This window comes from Corvus hawaiiensis, chromosome 3 (genome assembly GCF_020740725.1).
Source record: "Corvus hawaiiensis isolate bCorHaw1 chromosome 3, bCorHaw1.pri.cur, whole genome shotgun sequence".
Classification (NCBI taxonomy): Eukaryota; Metazoa; Chordata; class Aves; order Passeriformes; family Corvidae; genus Corvus; species Corvus hawaiiensis.
The window spans coordinates 121275456-121292777 of NC_063215.1; the positions used below are offsets into that span (position 1 = coordinate 121275456).

Here is a 17322-nt window from a genome sequence, read left to right on the forward strand (position 1 = left end):
ATAAAACTTCAGCACAGTCAGCAGCGATTTTCTGAGCATCTGGCCTGTGTGACTTCTTTCACACAAGTTCTTGCTAGTAAAACTAGTCTGTTCTGCTGTTTGGTTCCCCTCCTCCTGTCTTGTTTTCAAAAGCCAGTGGAAAGGAAACCCAGATGTAAACTGGAACATTCAACAAAACCTACCGGCTGCCGAGCACACCAGTGGTCTTGTCTCCACAAGTAAGGCTAGAGATTTGTTTTGAAATGATGAATAGAGTAAATATTGTGAGAGCAATTCTCAGTGAGAACAGTGAAACACTCAGGCTGGGTGAAGGGAACACAAGTCAGAATTCATCTAATAATTAGAAATTTTGACGTGGAGGGTAGCTTCACCCTTGCAACAATTAACTGACCAGCAAGACAGTTGTAATATGTGCCTTTCCCCCCCCGCCAAAGATGAAATCAATTTAGCATAGGATGTTGTGTTTCTGTGGTGAGTCCTCCCGGTAAAATAATGCTGATACTCAAGTGTGATTATGTGATAAAAAAATATACTTGGATGGTGACAAGCAAAGATCCCTCATGACACAGAATATTCATCACACCTAACACAGAAGCCTGTATGTCATTCAAGATCTATGGCTTCTATCTTTCATAGCCTTCTGGGTACAGAGAGATTGCATGGTGTACAATTTAGCTGGAGCTCTGGGATGCTCCTTAAAACCAGAGGAGTTTTCTTCCCTCCCTTAGCTGTATTGCGTAGGATACAAGTCTAGGAAAGGAAGACTGTCAAGAAGTAAAGGTACATCCTGAGTTTGTTTCATTTGTGCAGGTACAACTCAACCATACATCACTGCTTTGAGAGGAAGACAAAAAACTCTGCAAATATGGTGAACGGTTTAGCAAGTAACACGGAAATGGACGACAACAGCAACTGCGATGCCACAGTGGTGTTACTAAAGAAAGGTAACTGTTCCAGTAAGTCACCCTCTCGCTTGCATCATTCTGGGTGTTTTGTCCCTGCTCACACGTGGGAACTGCTGCTGTCTTGTAAGCCACGAAATAGGAGCGGGCAGGGTGGCCCTTTTGGAACCCCCCCTCCCAGATGAGGGGCGCAGTGTGGTGATCCCGGCTACCACACCCTGTGCCACTGGAGGTGGCTGAGGCCTCTTGTGGCTGATTCCTGCTGCTGGACAAGTGCTTGGCTGTAAGGACTCCTTCAAGCCCAGGGGTTGGCTGTCTAGCCTGTTACAGCGATTTTAAGTCCTGCTGTGGGCACTGTTACTCTGAACTGAAGTTACATCTTCTCCAGTTAAACTTAACTCCACTCCAAAGGGACATCAACTGAGCAAGAAAAAAGGCCCTACTTAGACCAGTGTACACTTCACCCCCAGTGAAGGGAGGGTGGGGCCTCTGTGTGGGTCTGGGAACTGTGCTCTTTCTGCATGTGCTGTCTTTACCATGCCCAACTTTTCCACGTAAGTGGTCTTTAAGAGTATTTCACTTTGGCTGAAATCTGTTCCAGTTTGACTTTAGTATGATCATGTATAAAAATGGTTGTGTTTCTTCAGCTTAAAAAAAATTCCCCCATCCTGTAGCTCAGCAGCAGTAGTTCAGTGTCTGCGTTTGCAAGGATGTGCTAAACTGTATTTGCAGCGGATTTTTTTTGTCTTTAAAACAGTCAACAAGCATGTGCAGTATGTGCTTGGGATGTATACGTACCTGTCCTCAGGAATAACTCCTCCCTTTCCCCTGAGGCACTGACTTAGCCTGAGAAGAAGCTCCATTTTGTTGAAATCAGTCCTGGTCTCTGACTACAGATGGGCTGCCTCTTCTGTTTTGCTAGTCTATCCAAAAAACCCACCCACCCAACCAAAAATAGGTCTCTTTTCCTGCAAACGGTGCTCGAGAGGCATAGTGTGTGTACAGTAAGCAGTTAAACATAGCAGGGTTTATTTGCTGATAGCAAACGCCTGGAGTCTGCCAGCTCTCAGTTACAGGCCTGTTTCAGAGGGAAAGCTGTTAGCAGTGCTGTGCACTCTGATCTGGGGAAGCTGCTTTTGTGGGGACGGCTCTCTGTTGCCTGGAGCTCTCCACAGCAGAACTGTGCTGGCAGTTCTGTGCCAGGAAAGCTAGACTGGGAAAACTCAGTGAGCGCAAACTCAGGCCTTGCATGTCCAGCTTTACCCGCCGGCCTCAGGGTTAGTTCTGATTGTGGGATTTGGTTTAAATGTCCCCACAATGTGTTTTTGCATACTCTGCTGGTAACTTTTTGATTTGGACACTTGTGGTTACTCACACTGACTGAGAAAGGAAGACGAAAGGATTGCTTCATCTTCTTGCAGATTGTTCCTGTATTTCCTTGGCCCTGGGCCACGGGAGGCCCGGAAAGGCAAGTGGTGCAGCTTTGTGTCCCAGCCAGGGGCACAGGGCCACCAGCAGCACCTGTTGCAATGGGGTGCCTGGGGGTTTCAGACACTGTTTGTCTTCTGAGGCCTTTTCTGAAGCCTTTTTTTAACAGAGGACCAAAAAGTCTGAAACAGAAAGGTTTCTGTATTTGGGGCAGTTCTTCGAGGTGCCATTCAACAAGTGCCAGTGTGGAAAAACTCACAAGGAAAAGCCGGTTGGTTTTTGTTGTTTGTTTTTTTTTAATACGGAGGAGCTCACTTATCTACCCCAATGCATGGAAGCCTTGGTAGGAAAAAAAAATAGTGACATGAAGGCCAAGGAGATAGTCTCCTGTAAGACTAACAGTGATGGTCAAAAACAGTAATGCCGCAAAACATTTGCCAGTGTTAAACCCTGGTTTTAATAAACCAGTGCAGAAGTGTGTTGGGTAAGGCCTCAGGTTTCCCTGCTGCCAAGTCCTAGTCCTAGCACAGGATTCACAGCCCAAGGTGTCATCCAGGTGCAGGAAGGACGAATCCCAGAGGCAGTGGGCATCGGCGCTGTGCCCCAGGAGGAGCACGATTCCGGGACCTGCCTGTGTCTCCCTGTCCCTTTGCTCCTGCGCTGTGGATTGCTCTGGCACGTGCACTTGCTGCTGGGTTTGGTGGCAGTTCCTGGCCATGAGCTGCAAGCCCGGGGTGCAGGAGCCTTCTTCTCGTTCGTGTTGATACCTTGCAGGAACACAGTTAGTGGTGGATGAGGACAATATCCTCATGGAAGTGCAGGTTACAACTGGAAGTTACTGCCTTGGTGGGATAGCTGTTGTTGAAGCAGTGGTCTGCCTAGCTGTGATAAACTGTGCAGAGCAGATGTAGTTCTCTGTAAGGAGCGTGAGTGGTGATACCATGCTGACTGTTTAAGAACAGGCATATAAGGTGTGTGGAGGGCGGAAATTAAGGACAGATGAGCCTTACTTTGAATGGTGTAGCTGAAGGAATGGTTCTTACAAAGAACTTCTGGAATCCATGGGTTTATTCTTCTGAGAGCCATGTAGAGCAGAGGGAGAGATTGCTTGAGGAAGACCTCAATTTGTTTTTGTTCCTTGGCTGCAGGAAATTTCCACCGTAAAGCCTCAGTGATCATGGTTGATGAGCTGCTCTCTGCCTACCCACACCAGCTTTCATTTTCCGAGGCTGGGCTCCGGATCATGATAACCAGCCATTTCCCTCCCAAAACACGTCTCTCCATGGCCAGCCGCATGTTAATCAATGAGGTGTGTCTTTTATCTCCCCCACCTGCCCTTCTCGTTTAGAATTTTCTCCTTTTCCTGTAGCAGTGTTTGGCTTGAAATGCACCTCTGGTGTTTCTTCTGGATCCCCTGATAGCGCTCTCCCAGATTTTATCCTTCTGACATTGACTTCACTAAATCATCCCCTGCCCTCTGTCCCCTTGGAGATTTTAGCAGAGGGTATTATGCAGTTATGTTACATGTAGCTGTTGCTCACAGGGGGTGCCCCCTGCATAGATCTGTTTAATAATATGGCACTACCCTAAGACTGCACTTAGTATGTCACTGGTCCTGGAGTCCTCCTGGAGTCAATTCCACAGCCACTGGACCTTCTCTTGTAAAAGTTGTACGCGTGAGATTTATCTGGTGGTCTGCAAGCAAGCATCATGTTGTACCCAATGAAAATCATTCCTTTTGCTTTTAAAGATAAATTTTTAAAGAATTCTACACATCTCTCTTTCTCTCTTCTTCCCTTTCACTTAAAAAAAATCAAATTTGAAAAAAATCTATCTTCCAGTGAGTCTTTGCCTTTATTTACAGAGACAGAGGCTGATCAACAGCAGGACTTACACCAATGGTGAGTCAGAAGTAGCAATCAAAATACCCATCAAGCACGTGGTGGAGAATGGAACAGGCCCCAGCAACTCCGCGGAGCGGGGCGTGAACGGCACACGGCGAGACGAGGACGTGGCCGAGGCCGGGAACGAGAACGAGAACGAGGATAACGAGAACAATGAAAACGATGAGGAAGAGGAAGAAGATGATGATGATGATGATGACCATGAAGGGCCATATACACCTTTTGACCTACCCAGTAAGAAGCTCCTGGGTCTATGTGGTGTTTGTTGGGATATGCTGGAAAGCATGGCAGATGCGTGTAGAGATAAAAGTGTCTCTGAGAGCTTCCATCAGCTTTCATTTTGCAGTGAGGCTCCTGTTCACATGTAAAAGAGGAGGGGAACCGGGAAGCAGCAGGAAGCTCTCAGGGTGCAGGCTTGCAGGCTCCTGGGGTTGGGCACACCTCTGCTGCAGCCCCTGGGTTGGCCCTGTGCTGCTGTTGCAATCAGAGGGGAGGCACGGCAATCTCCGCAGGGTGGGTTTTGCCCCGAAAACATGGCTCACCCTCTGGAGAGATGGATCTCTGCTCACTGTGGAGGATGCTGAGGCTGTCTGGGCTGGTGGCAAGGAGCCTGAGTGCAGGTCAGATGTGCCCATGGCTAGGACATACCTTTTGCTGGGAGGTGAGGTGTGCTCTTACCTCAGTTGGAAAGTGCAGTGCTAGTGTGGGCAAGGCACTGGTGGTGCTGATGTGGGCAGAGGCACAGGGTGGTCCTGTGTGCCTCTGCTTTCCTGCTGTTCGCTAGGCACTGCCACAGTGCTCCTCGCTCTGCATGGAGGGCTTAGAAGGTCAGAGCAGCTGCGTGGCTCGTGGCTCAGGCTGCTGAGCACTGCACCTGCACGGTGGAGATCTCCTTTTAGCCTAGTCCCTCTTACCACATCAGGGCTCTGGTTCTGCAGCGATCATTAACATATCCCTGTCCTACCTTTGAGTCACAGTTGCCATAGCTGGCAAGATCTGCTGTGTTGCAGACGAGCTGGAATACTGTAGGGATTGGTCCTGCCCTTTACAGGAAAGATACGATTTTGGGAACTCCTGCTCAGATCTTGCCCAAACAGCATTTCTGTAGTTTGAGTAAGGAAAAGACCTGAGCCTTAAAGGGAACAGTTTAGCTGTCCTATGGACTTTCATAGCATATGAGAGGCTGGCATGGACCTCTGGAGATGTCTGGTTCCAGCCCCTGCTCAGAGCAGGTCCTCCAAGCCTATGTCCAGTTCGGTTTTGATTATCTCTAAGGATGGATGTCCCACAGACTTTTGGACACCTGTTCCAATGTTTGCCCACCCTCACAGTAGGAAAAACAGAGAAAATGCACAACTTAGTGTAGCATCTATCCTGAATTTCCCTTACTAGAAGTTGAGTCCATTGGCTTTTGTAATTCCCTTGTGAAGGGCCTGCCCCCATCTTTTCTGTACCTTCCCATTAGGTGACTGAAGGTGGATCAGATCTCTTTCTTGAACCTGCATTTTATGCGGTTTCTGTAAGAACTTGACCAGGGGAGGGGGGAGCATGTGTGCTCTGAGCCGTTACTTAAACTCTCAGGGAATGCCCTTCATACTCCTCTGCCTGTCTGTGCCCTCCTATCTGCCATCACACCATCATCTCCTGAACAAGGAGTGGCATGTTGGTGTAACAGTTAGGCTGAGGTGTCCCTGGCATCCTGCTTGCACATGCTAATGAAATAATAACATTCTGAAATACAGTGGACGTGACTTGTGATTGTTTCCTTTTGTTTTGTTGTTTGGCAGCTGGCAAGATAGAAATGTTGAAGTGGGTCTTCACATGGCCCTTGAGTTTTGTCCTGTACTTCACAGTGCCCAACTGTAACAAACCCCACTTGGAAAAATGGTTCATGGTTACCTTTGCTTCTTCTACCCTGTGGATTGCAGCTTTTTCTTACATGATGGTGTGGATGGTATGTACCAACTAACCCAGAAACCACTGCCTGGGAGAAGCAACAGGAGGGGGTTTGTCAGTCTAGAGAAATGTGTAGGAAGTTCCGCACACCTGAATTTTCAGGTGAGAAACCTTAGGTTTGCTTCCATTTCTATTGGACCTGTCCACACTCAGAGAAGAAAATTAGGGGCCAGTAGCCGTGGCTTTTGAACTTGATTTTGGGTTGGCATTTCATCCAGATTCTTTACCTTGGGAAACAATTGCAGCTGCAGCAGTGGAACGTCTCCCAGTCCTGCATGGCAGTGCGAGGGGCGCTGAGTGACAATCTGGCCACAATAACTTTTCATTTTCTTGGAGCAAGCAAGCTCGAGAGACATGGAGTTGTGAATGATAACACTTTGAACTCAGCATGAACAATAGCATGACATTCACTCAAATTCCTGCAGAACTAGAACCATAAGGTAGTTTTGTGTCTGCTTAGCTAGTATTTGTGTAAACAGCTTGATGTTTTATTTCCTCTCCTTAGGTGACAATCATTGGGTACACACTGGGAATTCCAGACGTGATCATGGGCATCACTTTCTTGGCAGCAGGAACCAGCGTGCCAGACTGCATGGCAAGCCTTATCGTGGCCAGGCAAGGTAGGTCATCTCAGGGATGGCATCCTGCTGTGGAAGTGTGTCCTTACATTCTCCTCCTCTTCAGGTAGCACAGATGTTTCCTGAACGTGAGAATATACAGAGCCCTTTCCACGAGCCTGGAATTTAAAACAAGAACAAAGGAGGAGATAAATTGTGCTGCTATTGCAAAGCAGTTAGTAGGTTCTTAACAGCAGTGTGGGACAATTTCTGGCAGTATCGTCAACTTCAAGCCTTCCCCAAGAATCACAGTAATTTCCTTAATTTGAATATCAGTGGTATAGAACTATTTAATGGCATAAGAATCTTTCAGGTCACTTTCCAGCTTTCCTCCACAGTCATAAGGACTGGAAGATGCTGCTGTTTTTAAGGAAAGCAGCTCCCCCATACTTGTGGCCCCAGCAACAGGTGTGTTAAGAGGAAAAGCAAGTACTCAGTACTACTTTGGGGAGCAAAACCAGTGGCTCCTCATTGAAATAAACAGCTGCTGAACAGACGTCTTTTGCAATCAGTCCAGTACAGAAGCTCATGTGTCATGGTCACAGTAAAGCACCAAAAGGCCCCCTCAACATGGCACCAGAGGGCAGGCAGGTCACAGCCAGCACAGCAGGTCCCCTCAGCAGCAGAGGATTAGCGGAGGGGAATTCTCAGATTATCCTGGAAGGTGGATTAAGCCCCTTTAAGCCTGCTGGCCTTGTATGATTGGGGGGGGGGGGCAAAGGGAATGGAGGGAGTGAGGGGCATCTTCCATAAGCCTTGGCCTTTGGTGCCAGTTGCCTGGATTAGCTCAGACTAAAGGTACAAGACTTTTCTGAGACGTGTCTGAGCGCACGTGGTTTCCATTCCTGCAGGTATGGGGGATATGGCCGTGTCCAACTCCATCGGAAGCAATGTTTTTGATATTTTGATTGGCCTAGGCCTTCCATGGGCTTTGCAGACCCTAGCAGTGAACTATGGATCATACGTAAGTCCTACATTTTTCTCATTTATTTATTTATTTATTTATTTTTAATAACCCGGATATATTTAGGAAAAGAAAAAAGTCTACAATTCTGTGGATTTTATTTGAAAAAACAAGTAGTTCTCTCTGTCACGAGAAGTAGAAATTGTAGTGGGAGGAATAGAAATTAATTGTCGCTGGACATTTGCCATCCTTTTAAGGACAGAAATCTGTGCTGAAAGAAGCTAGCTCACTACAGTGCACTGAATTTTCATACTCCCGAATATATTCCAAGTAAGAATGACCCTGTTTTTAATAAGGCAGAGGGGATAAACACACAGGTGAAATATAAAATATGGACGAGAGCTGTGGGGCTTTTGGTAAGAAAAATTCTAAACTTTGCTAAACTGTTAACACACTGGAAAGTGAAGGAAACTGTTAAATAATTGGGTGTTTCAGAGCATGACCATCAGCAGGAAACTCTACAGAGCTTTTCTGTTTAAGAAAAAACTACCCGACACCAATGAACTTATGCTTTATTTCCCAGGTGAAAAAAGAGCCAACCCCTGCCCCCAGAGTGGCTTCAAGGTTCCTTCTGAGAAGGAAAGGCAGGAGATGCCACATAGTTCTAGAGGGAAGTCGCTGTGGCTACGGGACACCACTCAGACAGCAGTGTAGGACAGAGGGAAGACTGTTAAATACAGTGACTGAGTGAATGCAAAGTTAAAAGACAGGAGAATCACAGAACTGCTGAGTTTGGCAAGTACCTGTGGAGGTTATCTAGTCCCCAGCCCTCTGCTCAAAGCTGGGTCAGCTAGAGCAGAATGCTTAGGACCTTGTCCTGTTGGGTCTTGAGTACCTCCAAGGATGGAGTCTACTTTGTTGTTTAAGCACTCTCACGGTCAAAGAACATTCTTATATTTAAGTGGGATTTCTGTATTTAAAATTGTTCCTCTTGTCCTTTCAATGGATATCACTCAGAAGAGTCTGGCTGCACCTTCTCTGTCATCTCCCATCAGGTATTTAGGCACATTGCTAAGATCCCCCTGAATCTTCTCCAGTCTGAGCAGTCACAGCCCTTTCAGCCTCTCTGTATGTCAGATGCTGCCATCCCTTAAATCTTCCTTGTGGGCCTTCACGGGACTTCCTCCAAGAAATCTGTATGTTCCTTGTATCGGGGAGCCCAGAACTGGACCAAGCACTCCAGATCTGAGCGGAGAAGGATCATCTTCCTCTCCCTGCTGGCTACACTTCTCCTGATGCAGCCCAGGATGCTGTTGGTGCTCCATGCCACAGGAGTGCATTGTTGACATCAGTTTGGTGTGTCCACCAGGATCAACAGGTCTTTCTCAGCCAAGCTGCTTTCCAGCTGGTCAGCCCCATGCTGGTATGTGGAGTTTTTCCTTCCCAAGTGCAGGGCTTTTCGTTTCCCTTTGTGGATGTTAATGAGTTTGCTGCCTGCACATTTTTCCAGCCTGTCCCAGTCCCTCTGTATGGCAGCACAGCCCTCCAGAGCATCAGCCACCTTTTCTGGTTTTGTATGGGCTGTGAACTTGCTGGGGCTGCTCTCTCCCCATCATCCAGTTCGCTAAAAAAGACACTAAGCAGCACTGACCGCTGGGGTAAGGCCCTAGTGACTGGTGCCCAGCTGGGCTTGGAGCACAGTGCTTCAGCTGGTTATCAGGCCATTCCGCTGCCCACTTATCTCGACTCTTCTTCCTCTGTTTGTCCCTGAGGATGTTTGAGAGAAATCCAGCAGCCTTGCTAAAGTCAGCACAAACAATGTCTGCTGCTTCCCCTTACCCAGCAAGTCCCCCTTGTCCTACATGGCTGTCAGCAGGGTCAACGGGATTTCCACTCCATTAATCTACATGTCTCGTCCTTTGTGTGTTTAGAAGGGGTTCCCGGGATTATGTGCTCCATCATCTTCCTAGGGATCAAGGTCAGGCTGACCAGCCTCTAGTTCCTCAGATCTTCCCTTTTCTTGAATACAGGAGTGCCATAAGGAAGCAAAGCTGTAGGAATAAAATCCCTTTCTTTCATGAGCAATTTATCTGTAGCTCATCTATGTTTTTGTGAAAAAGGATGAAAACGAGTGGCTGAACAGAAACAGCCGGCTTTCATGGAGGCATAACAATATCACTACTGTTTTGCACACCCAAAATGTCCATTGTACAGTGTGATCACATGGTTGGAAAAGGCAGTCTTGGAAACAACCCCACAACTAGCAAAAGAGAATTTCCTCAGTTTTCACTTGCTGTTCCTGGATTTCTCTCCAAATCCTTGGGTAATTGGACTTTAAAACAAAGCAAGTCCCCTCTTTCACCTGCCTGTTATGAGTAATGAGTTATTGAAGTATTACTAAGTTGCCAGCCAAGGCTGGCATCAGCTGGGTCAGGTGCATCTTTGGTGACAGTGCCCAGAGCTCCACGATGCTGGTTGTTATTCTGGGAGTGCGGCTGATGTCCCTGGCACGCAGGTCAGAGGGGGCAGCAGACGTGGAGCTCCAGTTCCTGAGGTCTGTCAGGCTGAGCCTTGGGCTTCTTTGCATGAGCAGGCCCTGCTAACTGCAGTGGGACTCGTGGGCTCAGGCCAGCCTGGGTGTCCACTAAATATCGCTGTGAGTCAGAAGTACCAGGTAATTTCTGAGCTAATAGTACAGGGTTGAGTACTGCTCCTTTGGTGTTTGGCAGGATCCAAACGTGTCTCTCTAGTATCTCCCCTAGAAGGGGAGCTCCTCAAAGCAGTCTTGATGCCCCTGACCTGCATGCAGAGGCAAAGAGAGATGTGTAGAAGACAAAAAGGGCTTGCTTGATCATGATTACTTTTGCGTGGTGATCCAAAACCGTGATTGCCTCCCTAGAATGTTCAGTGTAAGTTGACTGTGGCAAAGTTAAGCTCCTGCTGAAAGTAAACACATTTTAATAAACAAGCTGTAATAACTTCTGTGGAAGCTGTGTTTTTGAACTTAAACTTCAGTGCAGAAGAGCCTCCTAGAAGCCCCCTCCAGCCTTGTTTTTCTGTGATTCTAAACACTCCGGGCTTTCTCCAGAGTGTGGTATATCTCTAGCATCATACTCTGTAAAATCTGTACACATTTACCTTGTTCCAGGCTGCCTGACTCAGAATCTCCTGTGGACAAATTTTGCTCCCTGTTAATGCTGGTGTAAAGAGTTCTGCCATGTTACTGTGCAGAAAAGGAGAAGATTTGCCCCGGTGCTGTGTGTGCACACGTGTGAGCAGCCTGGTGCCCTGTGACCACGGGCATTCGGTGCCTTCTCAGCCGTTCGCTGAAGCGGCTTCACGTGGAATCAGGACTTGTTGCTTAAACAAGCTGACTCTATGGGGTAGTGTCTGAGGGGGGAAAAGGCAGCTTTGTGATCTAACAGAATGAGTCAGGAAAAGAGCAAGAAGGGGACCTGTCAGAGAGACGAATGGGCTTGCTGGAGTCACAGTAGGTGAATGGCAGAACTGGAAATAAGCTGTGAATCTCTGGAGAGATGTCCTGGTGCTGGGTTGCTAAATCACTTTTTGATTAAGTGCCTCTCTTCTGACTGCCCCTTCCCTGGCCCCATTGTCAGTGGATGCTTCAGCTTAGTATTTATTTTATTCTTCCTTCCTTGTTACAAGAAAGGAAAGGAAAGGAAAACCATCTTACGATTCTCAGGCTGCATCTTGGAAGCATCTGTCACCTGGTTTAGAGAAGGAGGTTTTCCTTCTGTATTCCTGCTTCAAATGAAACATTTTCCTCTGGGATGTGGGTACACTGCAAGTGCCTCACTCTTTGCCCTCAGCTCAGGTGTCAATTCCAGAGTTCCTGACTTGGACCAAGCCACCTATCCTTTTCCCATCAAAAGGCAGATCTATTCAGGATTAAACTTTCCACATCACACCCCTTCTGTTTTTACAATGCCAAGTCTCTAGCCCAACTATATGTTTATTATTTTAAGGCTCCTTGTTTCTGAACACTCATTAATGTCCAGGTACTAACTCTGCCTTCATCTGTGCTTCCCACTGGAGCTTCCATCTCCACTGCTCACTTGGCCACCCGCCTGCAGCAGCTCTGGCCTTCTGTTACGTACACAGCTAATCTGGCAGGCCAGCAGGGCTTTTGGAGGAGAAGCAGCATCCCTCTGGACCTTGAGAGTCCTTTGACAGAGTTCACTTGCTCCTCCCTTCCCGCACTGAGTCCTGGACACATTGCTGGCTCTCTAATCCAGTAAGCATCCTTCCCCAGTGCACCTGGCCCATGTGGAGTGGAAGGATGTTTGCTCCGTATCTTCCATCCAGTTGCCTCCCTCTGGAATTTTTTTTTTTTGCTTGTAAACCAGACGTCATCCAGCAGTATTTTAGAGAACAGGAATTTTAGCCTAAGGATAAGCAGCCAGATTCATTTGATCACGTCAGCATTTGGGAGTATAATCATGTCAGTCCAATTTGCTCCTCTGCCCGATAACTTCAGCCAGTTTCAGCAAAATTTGACAGTACACTAGAAGTCTGAGAGACCTGGCATTCCTTCCACGCAAACAAGCAGCTTGAGACAGCAGGAATAATCGCAGTGCAGTCGTTGTTAGGCATCGGAGAATCCGGAGGGAAGTTAATGTTTGCAAAGCACACATGGAGACGGGAAGCATCACTGGTTCGCTCCTCGCTGACCGGTTGGTTTTCCCTGGTTTAATTCCAAAGCACTAGGGTGAATGGTACATTGGGACAAAGCTGGCTCCCTGGCTTCATGGCAGAGAGATTTTTGGGATGATTATACTGTAGTAGAGCAAAAGTGTCCCTGCCAAACCTTCTAGCATCCCTGGAGTTCTCTGCAGCCACAGCTCCCACATCTCCTGCACGATAACCCGTAGTGGCCACGTGCAGCACTCCAGGTATGTACCCTCTGCAGAGTGAATTTTGTGATATGGAGCAAAACAGGGATGCTTTCTTAGGAGTCTAAAAAGAGCTTTAAGAAGGACATCCCATTTAAACATGCAGGAATGTAGCACATGTTTGAAGTTCCTGTTTGCTGAGACCGCTGTCTCATGGCAAGACCTTGGGAATGCAGGATTTAGACTGAATTTCCACTGCCAGGTGGAGGCACTGAAGGAGAAGGATCCCCAGACATACAGAAGACCTGCAGCTTTTTCAGCTGAGGGACTGGAAACAAAGCATAGCCCTTCTGAAATTCCTTACTGGGGTAATTTCTGTCATATTTGGGCCCTGAAGCAAAACCGGTCTGGGTTTTGGCAATAGCTCCTTGTTTTCCCTCAAGCAGCTGCCAGAAAAGAACTTCAGAATAGAATAACTTTATTTCCGTTGTTTTTCCTCTGCTGTTTAGCTTCAGCCTTGGCTGCCACAGCAGCATGGGAATGACTGGAGCTGGTGGCAGCATCTTTGCATTTGCTGCACAAGCAGCAGGGAGGTCACCCTCCCCACCCCCCCCACACCCTGACAGAGGAGGCTGTGAACGTGCAAACCTTCCGTGCGTGATCAGCCAGAACAGCATTCTTCTGCCTCAGCTTCAGCCCCTAGACACAAGCCAGTCCTCAAAGGGGAGTTTGGGAATATTGATTTTTCCTCCTCGCAGTATGAGGGAGTGCTTCATCTGCAGACAGTTTTCTCCTGGGGAAGAGGCATTTCCTATTCTTAAATGAACAGGGGACTGGGCTTTTCCCTATATAATTAAGACGACTCCAGCTGAGACTCTTCTTCTGGTGTTTGCCAAAACCTGAAATTATCTCCTCCCTTACTGTGAGTTCTGAATGTTTTGCTGCCCTTGTTTTCCCTGAACTTGCACATTTTCACATATCCCAAGGAAATGTGTTCCATTGCCTCCTGCAGGAAATGCCACTCATCTCATGAGAGGGCTGCTTGACTAATTTCTGCCCTAATTTCACCCATCAAGGACACATTTTTCTTAAACTTTTGTTTCAAATTTCAGAATCTTCTAAGCTTCTGTGCTCACAGTTAAAAGTCATGATAAGAAATGGGGTAGGCTGTGGTGGTTACCAGAGGAGTGGAATAGTTCATCAGTTAAATCTATGTTTCCAGAGCTGTAGACTGATGGGAAATCTGTGAAACAGCAGCAGGTAGTCCGAAGTCAAATGCAGGAAAAGAAAGGGTTTGTCAGGAAGCTCATTTGGCTGAACTAGACAACACAACACAGCTGGAATTTCTGGATGAAAAAGTGCAACTGTTTGAGTAAAAGAACGTTGCTGGTGAGCTCAAAGTCCTGGAAAAGCTGTGAAGAATTCCAGATGTTTCTACTGAGGCTCAGGAGGTGATGTATGCATGGCACCTCCCTGCCATGGAGCAGGCAGAAAAGGGACAGAAAAGGACAGAAACAACACGTGAGAAGAGCTCTAAAACAATCGAGAAGCGAATAGAAAAGATCAGAAGGACAGCTGGAACAAAGGGACATCGATGTAAGCCCGTTCCCAAAGCACGCTTGCCCTGGGATGACTGGGAGATGGATTCCATAGATGGGTGCCGGGCCTAATTCCAGATGAACTGGACTTGCAGTGCTGTGGGGTTACCCTGTGCACACCAGCATTCCCGTGGGCTTGGCTTGCAGGGAGCACCGCAGGGGCGCGGGCAGGGGCCCGCACGGGCACCGCTCGCGTGGCACAGTGAGTCAGGCTCACCCCAGCAGCCTCGGGCACACGGGGAGAGTGGAAGGATCCTCCGGGTAAACAGAGAAGTACGGTGAGAGGAACGAGGCATACGTGAACTGTGGGGATTCCGCCTAGCTTGGATTTCACTCTCTCAAGACCACTCAGCAGCACTGTATAAAAATCACTCATGGTTCTGTAGGGTCACTTTCTGGAGTAGGTAGACAGACGCCTGTTGAAAAATGTGGCAGGGCTGGCAGGAGCGTTCTTGTTGTTGAGGTTAATTGATAGCTCTTTACTTTGCCCAGCAGAGGGAGCCGGGCTAGATACCGGGCCAGGGATGCTGTTGCTGGTTAAACGCAGGTTGGGAACTGCTGACCGCGAGTGGAACTCGAGTGTTTTGGCGCAGTGACCCTGCGAGGGGAACTTGGTGCTCGCGCTGCAGAAGGGGTTGCCATGTCTGCTTTGCCCACATAGGAAAAGCATGACGTGTGTCGCTCTTACGTTGGTAAAGCTGCTGTGAATAATTAGCATACGTTCTCTGCTTTTGAATAATCCCCAGTGGCAGCTTTTATTCCCCTAAATGACCTCCAAGGAAGAGCCTTGCAGATAGTCTGAAGAAAGCAGCCTCAAACACCTCTCTTTGAAAGCACTGTCCTCAGCAAATTAGACACAGAGGCCTTTGGAATGCTCTGCTGGTTTTACAGAGGATGAAGGTGACTGAGAACCAGCATCCGCACTTTAGGTTAAATCCAGACATTTTCCGTGCTAAAATAATTCCATTTCTTCACTTGCTTCCTTTTCCTGTAGATCCCTTTCCAATTGATACATTTTATACTGACAGTTTTTACAGATATTGGCAGTGGTCAAACGAAATTCCTGACCAAAATCCAGACAGGAATTTATTGTAAAATAGTTTCTCTTTCTTAGCCAGCTGCTCTTCATTTGGGATAGCAGGGAAGGCAGCTTTAAATTTGTGTCGTAGTTACTCAGAGTCAGTGTACAGTTTTTTGCACTTTATAATAAGTAAGATGGAAATGCAGTCTAGCTGTTATGCGTGGGCCATTCTGATGGGTGGAAGCAGGAGAGGAGGAGTGGGTGCAGAGGAATGACTGAGGCAGAGCGGGCTGGTCCATCTCTGAAGTTTACATTAGCAGTGGGATCATGACATTTTTCATCTTCAGTTATGCAGACAGTCCCAAAGTCGGTCTTCATGCCCTGAAGCAATCCAAATCCTTCATTTCTTTGAGCAGTCTGGTGAGGATGTTGTATTTAACATGTGATGGCCATAGGAATATAATGGTCCTGCTGTCCCTCCATACCTTTACAGCATATAGCCTAAAGAAATCCTCCAGTACCTTTCAGACAAAATGATCATCATGGCTGTAGCCTTTTTTTATGATGTCAACAATCAGTAGGGAAGGAAAATGTGCCATTTGTGTGAGCTGGTACTTTGACAAGTGTGAAGGGAACAGCAAAGCTCGGGCAGCACAGATTGACACAGAGGATCCTGGGTGCATGGAGTTCAGTGCAGGCTCAGAGTTTCAAAGTGTCGGGACTGATCATCCTTTCTGACTCTACAAGTCAGGCTTTCCCCTCGGTGGTCCCTGGGGAGTGAACCTAGATCATTACTCTGGATTTAGGAGCAGTAATTGGGGTGAAAAGGGTTTCCTGACTGTGGTGCAAAATGATACAATTGTATCAGCATCCCTGCATTCTTAAAATTGTAGTGCTGCTTGTCACAGTAGAAATATGCACTTCTCTTGCAAATGGGATTCTTTATAGTCTAACTGGAAGGATGGGAGCACTGAGAAGCCAACCTCCCCTAGAAGGACGACCTTTCCCTCCACACAGTAGCTCCTGGAGAAGCTCTCTCTCCTTGAGAGCCTCCGCTGAATTGTTCCCTGATGATGCTGCAGGTGATGCTGTTTGAGAAGGTCATATAAAAATGACCAAAAGGATAATGATTAAGTTCCCCAAGAGAAGGATGGGAAACCGAGGAGAAGTGTGGTCCTAGCTGAGGAGCAGGACTGGAGGAATGGCTTTACTCCCTGCAGCCTTCCTTTGTAACCTTGGGTTTATGTCTCACAAAAATCATGTTCTTAAAAGTATTTGGGCCTTAAAGATGTAGGTGAGGGCCTAAGGTTAGACTCCAGAGCCTCTAAAAGTGGCAGTTTAATGGCGTCCCAGCTTTGTGGACCTGCGTCTCGGTTCTTCTCTTGGACAGGGGCTGTAACTGGGGCTCTGCCATGGAGACAGCTACACCAGAGCCTGTGATGTGCCCGGGTACCTTATGCAGCACTGCAGGCAGTAAGCTGTCTCTTTGTCTGATCTGCCTCGGTGCTAAATCATGTCCAGCCCGTGTTGGTGTGCCACGATGCATTGGCACAGACAATTTTTCAGCACCTGAGGCTCTGGTCTTGCGATTACTGACTTGTTCCCTTCACCAAGAGGAGTAAGAGTAGGGAAGAAATAAAGTGAGAGTAGGGAAGGAATTAGCTTCTCGTGCGTGTCCTTTTTTATTTTCCCCCACTGTGAAGCATTAATTGGTGACTGAATGCAAGAGTTCCTTTCCCCTGTTTGTTCTTACAGTACTTATATAGGAGTTAGTTGCCAAAAAGAAAATGTCATGGTATAATAGTACAAGGGAATGCAAAGCTCACGTGGAAGTGGAATACTGTGAAATGCTGTCAGGTCCTAAGGACACTCCTCTAATAACACTCCTTCCTTGACAAATTACGGAGTAGGCAAAGTAATCTGTGATGAAATGGTCAGACTTGGCATTAACAGCTTGCAAGCCACTGTTTAGCAGCTCAGCGGTTTAGGATTATGGAAATATAAGCAGAGAGGAATACTGTTGTTTGAAATTGTGAGATGGTTTGATAAACTTCCTTCTTTTACAGATTCGGTTAAACAGCAGAGGACTTATCTATTCTGTTGGTCTCCTGCTGGCATCAGTTTTTGTCACAGTATGTA

General features: G+C 47.3%; 1 protein-coding gene across 2 annotated transcripts in view; it reads left to right on the forward strand.

Moving 5' to 3' along the window:
- SLC24A3 (solute carrier family 24 member 3) overlaps positions 1-17322 on the forward strand; it is a 117628-nt gene that overhangs the window by 89143 nt on the left and 11163 nt on the right. The window contains exons 10-16 of one of the 2 annotated variants that reach the window (XM_048298056.1): positions 811-956; positions 3479-3639; positions 4195-4468; positions 6022-6188; positions 6696-6810; positions 7659-7771; positions 17250-17315. In XM_048298056.1, the coding sequence (XP_048154013.1) occupies positions 811-956; positions 3479-3639; positions 4195-4468; positions 6022-6188; positions 6696-6810; positions 7659-7771; positions 17250-17315 (1042 nt within the window). The remainder of the gene's footprint in view (positions 1-810; positions 957-3478; positions 3640-4194; positions 4469-6021; positions 6189-6695; positions 6811-7658; positions 7772-17249; positions 17316-17322) is intronic. The other variant, XM_048298057.1, reaches the window with a different exon arrangement.